Source organism: Montipora foliosa, chromosome 3 (genome assembly GCF_036669935.1).
Source record: "Montipora foliosa isolate CH-2021 chromosome 3, ASM3666993v2, whole genome shotgun sequence".
NCBI lineage: Eukaryota > Metazoa > Cnidaria > Anthozoa > Scleractinia > Acroporidae > Montipora > Montipora foliosa.
In genome coordinates this window covers 61,745,710-61,755,709 of record NC_090871.1, presented here as the reverse complement: position 1 = coordinate 61,755,709, position 10,000 = coordinate 61,745,710, and the positions used below count along the sequence as shown (strand labels likewise).

General features: G+C 38.6%; 2 protein-coding genes across 2 annotated transcripts in view; one reads left to right on the top strand and one right to left on the bottom strand.

Annotated features, from left to right (window-relative positions):
• LOC137997877 (large ribosomal subunit protein eL22-like) overlaps positions 1-7,337 on the top strand; it is an 8,300-nt gene extending 963 nt beyond the window's left edge. Inside the window, exons 2-4 of the mRNA XM_068844195.1 lie at positions 1,529-1,621; positions 3,978-4,099; positions 7,125-7,337. Of these exons, the coding sequence (XP_068700296.1) occupies positions 1,529-1,621; positions 3,978-4,099; positions 7,125-7,275 (366 nt within the window). The 3' untranslated portion in view covers positions 7,276-7,337. The remainder of the gene's footprint in view (positions 1-1,528; positions 1,622-3,977; positions 4,100-7,124) is intronic.
• Positions 7,338-8,258: 921 nt separating this feature from the next.
• LOC137996199 (uncharacterized) overlaps positions 8,259-10,000 on the bottom strand; it is a 260,410-nt gene continuing 258,668 nt past the window's right edge. Inside the window, exon 148 of the mRNA XM_068841623.1 lies at positions 8,259-8,834. Coding sequence (XP_068697724.1) covers positions 8,824-8,834 — 11 coding nt within the window. The 3' untranslated portion in view covers positions 8,259-8,823. The remainder of the gene's footprint in view (positions 8,835-10,000) is intronic.

Sequence of the window (10,000 nt, the reverse complement as noted above, 5' to 3'; positions counted from 1 at the left end):
ATAATCTTATACAACCCGCAAATAGCAAAGCTAATCGGGGCGGATTGTATAATTTACAATAAAATTACATCAATGTTTAATAAATAAATAAATAAATAAATAAATAATAATAATAATAGAAATAGATATACACATATATTCACAGATAGCTAGAATTTACATAGAAGAGCAAGAACTATAATAATACACATAACATAAGAAATGAATAATAAGAGCTACTAGAGCTTAATTAATGATAATTAGTAATTTTTAACATTAACGTAGACACATCAACATAATCATCCTCATTACCAAGTACCGCAAGCAAAAATTGATGAAGTTTATTTTTGAAGGGTTTTTTCCTAAGTTTACGCAGTTCAGGCTTCAGGCAATTCCACAGCTTAGCTCCGAAAATGGAAAACGAATTAAGTTGAAGTCTTAGTCTTGATTTATTAACGTATAAATTACCAGTGGCTTGTTAAGTAGAGTATTAAACTGACTATTGTCATTGTGAAAATGAATTATTTTATTCTCAGGTTTGAAAGAAGCTTTACCCTGGTCCCAGAGGTCGTCTTCTTCTTCTTCTTCTTCTTCTTCTTCTTCTTCTTCTTCTTCTTCTTCTTCTTCTCCTTCTCCTTCTCCTTCTCCTTCTCCTTCTCCTTCTCCTTCTCCTTCTCCTTCTCCTTCTCCTTCTCCTTCTCCTTCTCCTTCTCCTTCTCCTTCTCCTTCTCCTTCTCCTTCTCCTTCTCCTCCTCCTTCTCCTTCTCCTTCTCCTTCTCCTTCTCCTTCTCCTTCTCCTTCTCCTTCTCCTTCTCCTTCTCCTTCTCCTTCTCCTTCTCCTTCTCCTTCTCCTTCTCCTTCTCCTTCTTCTTCTTCTCCTTCTTCTTCTCCTTCTCCTTCTCCTTGTCCTTCTCCTTCTCCTCCTCCTCGGATGAAATTTAGCCTCAAAGGAACAACAACAAACTGTGAAAACTCCCTGCAAATCTCATCTGGCAGATGCTATCTGTCAAATGCTTCAAAATCATACAATGTAACCAAAAAACTACATGATCACAATCATGCTATCACATGCTTGTCAGCCATAAATGTAACAAATACCGGAATCCCCACCTTCCCCTCAGTTGTTTCAATCACGCCAACCAATCAAATTTGAATTGCGTTGATGTTTAAAATATCGACCAATCAGAATTGACATTCATAAACTGGACTGTAAACATGTCTTGGAAGTGAGATTCGTAGGGACCAAAACAAGAGGTGTTTCTTCTCTCACTGCTTTGCCATTCGTTGTTGCTGCTTTGTGGCCAAATTTTATCCCAGAAGAAGAAGAAAAAGAAAAAAAAACCTCTGGGACCAGGGTAAATAATCTGTGTGGTTAATTTAGTTTAATTTAGGGAAAAATTTCTCTGAGTGAAGTAGCCAACACTGCCTAGCATATTTTGAACTGAAATTTCCCAAAAGTGTTTGGTCAAAAGAATTAAAAATGTTGTTGTTGAACCCAATACATCATGGCTGTTGGTTCTCTGTTGACTATGTCCGTTATTGTCCATAGAAAAAGAAGCAACATAAGAAGAAATTGCAGTTGAAATACACTGTCGACTGCACTCATCCAGTTGAAGATGGCATCATGGATGTTGCCAACTTTGTAAGTAATGATCAAACATTGTTTTTCTTCACTGTGACTCACTTTCAATGTGAGAACTACGGATGCTTTCCTTCTGATATAACTGACCCGCCAGACCAAGCATTTGGAATGATTAACTCTAAATAAACACACTTCAGGATGATATATACTCTTCCAGAAGTATGCAAGGGATTATCATACAAAAGTTCCTACAAATTGTTGCATTTTCTTTGCAATTTGACGGGTTTGGCTGGCCAGTTCTAACAAAAGGAAGCAAAGTGCCCTAAGCTAAACTGCAGAATAACCTGCCCTTGTTGTGCTTTTGAAAAAGGCTCATGATCTGTTGCATTCTACAAGCATTACCGTAAAGACTTGTGTATAAGCCGCACCCCTAACTTTCAAGCATGATTTTGGAAAAAATAACAACTCCAAAAAAGCACTCTTGTATAAAAAGTTGGTTGTTTGTTCGCACGAAATCTAATGTTGTGTATTTTCAACGACATTAATAACTCTAAAAATACCTTTTAAAAGCTTCTTTTTAATCAATTTCCCTATTCCCCTGTGACTGACAAAAGTTGTCTTCATTGCAAAAGCCCACAGTTGAAATGAAAACAATAAAATTTGCATGCAAAAAGCGCTGGAGAACGATGCAAAACTTTGCTTAGTAACTACGCAGTAATTTAACGAGGGAAGTCTGGACATGGAAACGTTGGCTTTCGGATCAGCTGTGTGTGGATATCATGTTTATCAAGACGTATGGAAGCCATCGATCAGAGAAGAATACATTGAAACAGTCGGCCATTTGCCTTGCGAGTTCTCCCAAATGCACGTAGTGGAGAAATCAGTGTGTAGGTGATCGGTCGTAAATGGCATTGTAAGCAGCTGTGCGAAGGAAAGGAGATTCCATGCCAGTTAGAGTTTAACTGCGCAAACAAAGTGCAAGTGAAACGCTTGAAAGAACAACTTGCGAGCAAGTTTCGGGTTTAGAAACTGAAGATGCAAACAAAAGTCTTCTTTTGGAGCCACCACTTCTAACCACCAAAAGCAGTGATCAACAAGGGGTTTCATGTTTAACAACAGCTAGATTCACTCAAAAACTATGTCCCCATTAATCTTAAGTTACTGAAGGTTTTCAGTTCAATAGGCCATTTCCAAGTTCATGTCTGCCTCCTCTTCAAAGCGAGTCTAAGTTTTCATTCATATGGAAAGTAGAACTAATTACCATCACAAAAACTTCGCACTTAAACTCGCTTTGAAGAGGAGGCAGACACTAACTCTGAAATGGCCTATTTGTGACCCCTACAAGCAAATTTACTCCCTCTGAAAGCAATGGTCTTGTGTATAAGCCGCACCTGTGATTTTTGCCCCAAAACTTAAGCAAAAAGGTGCGGCTTATACACAAGTCTTTACGGTACGTCTTTAGGAAGACAATTTTATTCGGGTTAGAAAAGTTTTGGGACAAGCATGTTAAGATCTTTGGTAACTACAATACGTGTATATGCAACATAAGCAGCAGGGACAGGTTTTTCATTAATTTTTATCTGAAATTTGGTTAATTTAGAAGTAGCACTGCCTAAACATAAGACTATTAATAATTATTGATAAGTCTTGCTGCCTGTGCAATGTTGTGGGCAGAATACTAGACACTTAATGACTGGTCCCGAGGGAAACAGTTCATTTTGTTTCCCGAGAATCTCAATGTTTCCCCGAGGCGCAGCCGAGGGAAATGTTGAGATTCGAGGGAAACAAAATGAACTGTTTCCCGAGGGACCAGTCATTAAGTGATTTGTTATATAGGGAAACAAATGGGTCAAACATTTTGAAAGAAGAGGGAAGATTCTAGCGACTACATCAGGCCACCTTCAACTGCACGCTCTGATCACGTGCAACAGCGGTCAACATTGCGCGGGTAACAGTGAACTGTTCCCCGTTTGACGTCATAGTTTTCGCAATGTTGCTCGCTCATGGCATTTGGCGGTAAACAGTTTCATTGTTAAATGCCATGTGACCATGAACTAGCCAATGAATGAGCGCACTGTAGTGGGAAAAACTCCAGCTATATAACAATGTACTTTGTATGTGGTCATCCAGAACCAAAGAAGAAATAGTTGTCAACATGTGTCCCACAATATTTTTATAATAATTATTGGGCACTATGGAAATGTTGTAATTTTTTATTATCATGATGTGATGTCATTGTTGTAATGGCTTTATCTTATCCCTGGGAATTTTCCAACAATACATCGAGAGGTGTGTATGTGTTTTATTGTCCTACTTTCTCAATTATTGTCTTAAATTTAAGAGACGAACTTGCCTGATCATTGTATTATGCTTAGGGTTATCTTCCCTAAGTACCAAATGATTTTACTTCTCGTAGGAACAATTTCTCCACGAGAGAATAAAAGTGGGTGGAAAGACCAACAATTTTGGCAAAGATGTGTCTATTGAGCGGCAGAAGAATAAGATCACTGTCAATTCAGACATTCCGTTCTCTAAGAGGTGAGCCTGCAGTAAATATGACTTAAATGAAGTGTGAAAATGAGCTTTATAGTGTATTTTACATTGACTGCAAAATTCTTGCATGCTCATTGGTTAATTTTCATTGTCAATAAGTGGACAGACGCACAAATTTATAATTTATGCGAGGATGACTTGATATTGCTTGCGTCAGATTGAAGTTTCTCACATTTTTGTCTCGCGTTCTTCTCGTGTTTTGACTTAATTTTGACCCCTCTGCCTTTTTATTATTGTAAAAACAAATTGATGTCAGTTTTTCATGCGTCTGTCCTGTTATTGATCATGAATTTCATCATAACATTGTCAAAGTAGTCTGCGGATCCACTTGCGGCCTATCGCCTCGTGGATCCACAGCTACTTTGACAATGTTATGACAAAATTCATGATCAATAACAGGACAGATGCATGAAAAACTGTAATCAATTTGTTAAATGGTCAATGAAATGAAATAAAAAGATCAGGTCCAGCTGTTTTGTTTTTGGGATACAACTCCTTCCAGAACTAGGATTGATTGTTTAAATAAGAGGTTGAACTCATTGCAATCTCGTACCCAGAGTCCTCGGGCTTTTTGGCCAGCGGGTGAGCACCTGGAGAGACTCTGGGATAATCGATTTGAACTATATTTTTGATTGGCCGCTTGCGTAACAATGGCAGTCCGACAGGAAGTCGGTAAGTAATTCAGAAGCCCCAGAATTTGGAGGGAGATTCAAAATCTAAAACAAGTTTCAGTACTGATTGATTTTTTCTACCTCAGAAATATATAAATCACAAAAATAATAAAACGACGAGGTTTCAATTATGTCATATACTGCACGGGAATTTTCCTACGCTGCTAAAACTGCTAAAAAGTGATTACTGTTGCTGTTGCAAAAGTACCGTGGGAAAACATTACATCAGTCTCTTTGAGGAGAAATCCGTGGAATGAGGTCTTGTCGAAGCCATTCAGAATTACGGAAACATCAAATTGTAGAAGAAGAGGACATTTGTGTCGTTTCCACAAAAAAAAATTGTCGATCGTGTTGCTTGCACGATGGCATTCTCATTGCATTCTGTACGGTGGAATGTACGCTGAAACACCAAAAATACACTCACCGAAAGCGTCAGAGGTTTCATCTTCACTTGCTCTTACAGCAAGCCAATGATCATTTCTCCAGTTTCTTTGTGTGTAAGGCTAAAATTGTTTCTCAAACACTTTCAACCAGCCATTTCTACTGTTAACGGTTTTCTCTTTTCTGCTTCCGTTTAAACTCAACCATACGTCATTAGACCGGAACCCACGTTTTCTGGGAAAATGGAGTCGATTATCCCAGAGTCTCTCCGGGCGCTCACCCACTGGCCAAAAAGCCCGAGGACTCTGGGTACCAGATTGAACTCATTGCTAAACAGGTTTAAACTCATTGCACATGTACAGTAAAATTATTGTATGTTTTGGGCTTCTTCAGCTTGGCATCGACCCTGCTTCAAACAACCTGCAACGAGGTTTTATTTTTTAAATATTTAAAGTGCACCTTATTAAGAAATTAAGTTTAGTATGTTTTTGTGTATGGATAAATTTACAGGCAGTGTTGTTAAGACATTTCCCCTTTTTTTGACTGGTTGTGGGGGCACATGGTTGCTGTCACATTTGCGTGCCTAAAGTTAAGCCATTTTTGGCTGCAATGTTTAAATTATTTTCATCTCCTTTTCCCCTCCACACAAGTGAATACTGATAGTGCCAAGTTTTTGCAAGGTCTAGTAATTGCTTTACAACGAGGTGATTCTCAGTTTTGTATTTACCTGATTTGCTATTCACCTCTATGAAGACGTTAAATGAAAGGCTTCTGTAAGAGGAATATTTTAGGTAACCTAGGTGTGGGTGGATAAGGAACATGTCCACAAAACTGCTGGATATCTCCTTTTGATAAATATTATGGGTTGACCAAGCGTGGGGTCAAGATGGCTGGATATTAGCCAAGTTCTTTTTTTGCTTGTTTATGGACTGAGATGCATAACAACGCAAAAAAACGAACGAGGACAAAGTCCAGCCATCTTGACCACACAAGCTTGGTCAGTAACCCATATATCTAGCCATGTCAACTCAGTTCATTGCCCATTGCCTTGCAGAAAAAGTAAATTAATCTAACATTGGTCATTAAAAATTAATAAGAATCATTAACATTATTATTCCATGAACCCGCATTGGATACAAGATGGTAAAAATTAATGGCCAATGAGGTGCATAGTGCCAAGTTGGCCATTTCTAATCTTGTATCCAACAAGGGTGAATGGAATAATTGTTTAATGAAATTTTCAACCTTCTGTTTTGCTAAATTTTATTTACGTTTAAGAAACGACCGGAAAGTGATGTGACTTCAGGGAGCCAAAAATTTTATGCTGAGCGACATTTGCCACATTCATTTCCATATAATGTAAAACGCAGGTATAATAGCTGGTAACCGAGATCCAGTGAACCAATGAGAAAGCTAGAATTGTATTATCCGAGGTTGAAAATTTAATAATTCTTATTATTAAAAACTGGATCATTGGCTAATGCAATTCGAGAGTTTTGATTGGCTAAGCTATCATGGGTTATGAGCCATTATACCATGATCTACAAACACGGCAAGCATATGCGTGATTTTTTGGGGTTTTTTATTTTTATTGTAGTCTAGTTTTCTATATTTTGGGGGCGTTTTTAATAAAACAATTATTCCACTCGCGCTTGTTGGATATGAGATGATTTTTGCCAACTCGGTGCTACGCGCCTCGTTGGCTATCTATCATCTCATATCCAACGTGCGCTCATGGAATAATTATTAAATATAATTTATACTAAAACACTAGCCACCTCCACTTTGGTGAAAGTTGTTGATTAATTATCACCAACAAGAAGGAACCCTAGCTTTTCCTCTCTTAATACTACAGTAGTAATAGTGCTCATGCTAGCCTGTTTTAGCTGTACACACCAAGTAAAGACATTGGAAATTAGGGACATTTTCTGAATCATATTTCCTTCATTCCATTGCAGGTATCTGAAGTATCTTTCCAAGAAGTACCTTAAGAAAAACAACTTGCGAGATTGGCTGCGTGTGGTATCCTCGGATAAGACAACTTATGAGCTGCGTTACTTCCAGATTCATAATGAAGACGAGGATGAAGAGGGAGATGACGAATCCTAATCTGAGTCAAACTTGTAACCCTGCACTGGTATCTCCAATAAACAAACCGTGTTGTTGTGGGACGGCTTGTCATGGTCTAATGTTTAGTCTTAATTTTTTTGAGGTTGATCCTTAAATTTTAAAGATGAGGAATTGAAACACAGGAAGGGGTTTATCAACTGGCAGGGTTCGTGCTTCTCCTCGAAAAGCCCTGGAATTTAATTTTGGACTTCAAGGGCGCTTGAAAAGCCCTTGAAGAAAAGGATTTTGTGGGAAACTGCTCGAAAACTCCTTGAATTTTTTCTTGGGTGAAAATTGCATCATGCTAAGTTAAGAGACATTTTAAAAATTGAGCCCAAATTTGACTAAAATTTTAATGTTGGGGAAAGATTAAATGCAAAAGTTAAAATGCCCTTTCATGGACTTGCACGGGCAAAAATCGAAACTTGAATTTTTGCTTGGGTGAAAATTGCATCATGCTAAGTTAAAGAGACATTTCAAAAATTGAGCCCAGATTTGACTAAATGTTGAGGAAAGATTAAATACAAAAGTTGAAATTCCCGTGCGTGGACTTAACTTTCAGGATGTGGGAAAGAATATCAAGGTGGGCCTGCAAAGAAAACACTGAGACACGTATGGTGTAGAAATCGTCTTGCAAATTCTCCTTGAATGCTCCAGGAGTTATATAATACAGCACGAACCCTGATTGGGTTAATATATAAAACCAACGCCGTAGAGAAAATTGAAAGCTGGCCATTACTTAATTTCTTTTAAAATTCCCTCGCAGCTACTTTTAAAGCGAGTCTGTGCTTTAGTAATGTTGTATTCTTCTTGAGGGTGGGGTTGATTGGTTGTCTCCTGGACGCCCAGACTTTTTCAGATTGTGAAATTCGAGTCATACTTTGGAAATTTTCAAGAAGGATCCTCGCCGTATGCTTGTTTTCCACTAAAGTCTTTTCATTAAATTTTCACGTTGCCTCGCAGGGAGCGGCAAGTAGGTGCCGCTTACAAAAATACAGTAAATTAAATATGCAGGTTTTTGATGCGTTTCCATCGCTGACTTGTTCTATTTTGTAGAAAGAGGATGAAATGGCCCAGTAGATGCCAGTTTTTATTTGATTTTAAAATGATCAGAGTTAAGATAGTCTCCGACACTTTTGTGCTCTTTGAAGAAAGGGAAGCCAGGAAATTAAGAATCTGGCAAAGGGGATCGCGCTTATAATGCGGGCTGGATTCAACAAACGAGAACAACACGCTCTTTGCAAAACAGCTATTTTCATGAATTTAATTCAGTTTTCTTCAAGAGTTCACAGTGTTTTAAAGTACTTACGAAAATTAACGCTAAGGCTAACAGCATTGAGAAAATTTATGTTAAACTCGTTACAGAACATTACGTTTCTGAGAACACATTTTCAATTCTTCAGATCGATCTAAAAGCGAACTGCAACGTTTTAAAGGAATTGTAACTGAAAAGATATTGAATATAAGAAAATTTGTAAGCTCTGCGCATGCTAAAATTAGAGGAAATTGCATTACGGTAAACATTAATTTAATCTGTAATAGTTGAGTTCAGTCATCACCTGAAAAAGAAGAGAACAAGACTCATTTTCAGTTCAGTAACCAAGATCATCTCGATATCCTTTGTCTTCACATGACGTCATAGTTGCCATTTTAAGGAAAGTCGCCCATGCGCATGGGCCCGCTGACGTAATGGAATCGTCGTTAATTCGTTAGCTCCCTATCGCCCCAGCGACGGCGACAATCTTAGTATCCCAAGCAAATTTACACTTCCATTCTCATGCAAAGCCGTATTGTTTCGGCAACAACATACAAGTTTAGTAAGTTTTGAAAGGTCACCGTATTTCAAAATTAATTTCCAAGCAAATCAAAAACGTTGTAAATCCGAACTAATCGCTTGCCGCGCTGTAGACCAAGCATGGGATTTGTGCGCTATCGGTTTCGGGATTTAGCATGCAGTCTTTTCCTTGGAGGATAACAAACATTCTAGGAAGTGAACGAAAAGTGGATGAAACGGGTGACATGGTCCATCCTTTGGCACGTCACGAAATGCATCAACGTTTCAGAAGGGTTGCGTTACAGGCAAAAGAGGGTCTTCACACGTGGATTTTCTATTCTTCCCCAGCGTCATCCTTACCCGTTGGTCGACTCACTAAGGGCCATTCCAGAGTAGCTACGAATATATAATTAACTTTCTAGTCCCCCAATAACTGCTGTGATCGTCGTTTCTCACTTATTACTTTGGTCGTTTCTTGAAAGTCCTGTAACTATTTGCGTTTAAATTGTGCCGTAAAATACCTCTGTAGGTGTATAAATGGGTACCGGCAAATTAACCCTGCGATGGACTAGCACATCCCATCCAGGGGGGAATAGAAAAACGTCCAGGCGTACCGGAGATAGCAGACTTTACCTTTCCCTTACCTTTTACTCTGCAACGTCTGAAATCTCTAAGCTGAACATTCAGGTGGGTTCTTAAAAGACACACGGACGATGTCCATTTCTGGACACGCCCTCGCGTCAATAACAAACCCTTTCGTCTCGTTTCGTAGAAAAATCTGATGGCTGATCGGCTTTACGAATGTCAACCGAAGCCGTGTAAGAATGCCCAGCAACATATTTTCCCGAGGGCGATCTTGATGGGACGATTTATGAATACATCGCAGCACTGAATATTATGCAAAACATAAAAATGTTCCCTTTTTGGTATTGAAGACATGTTAGAATACCA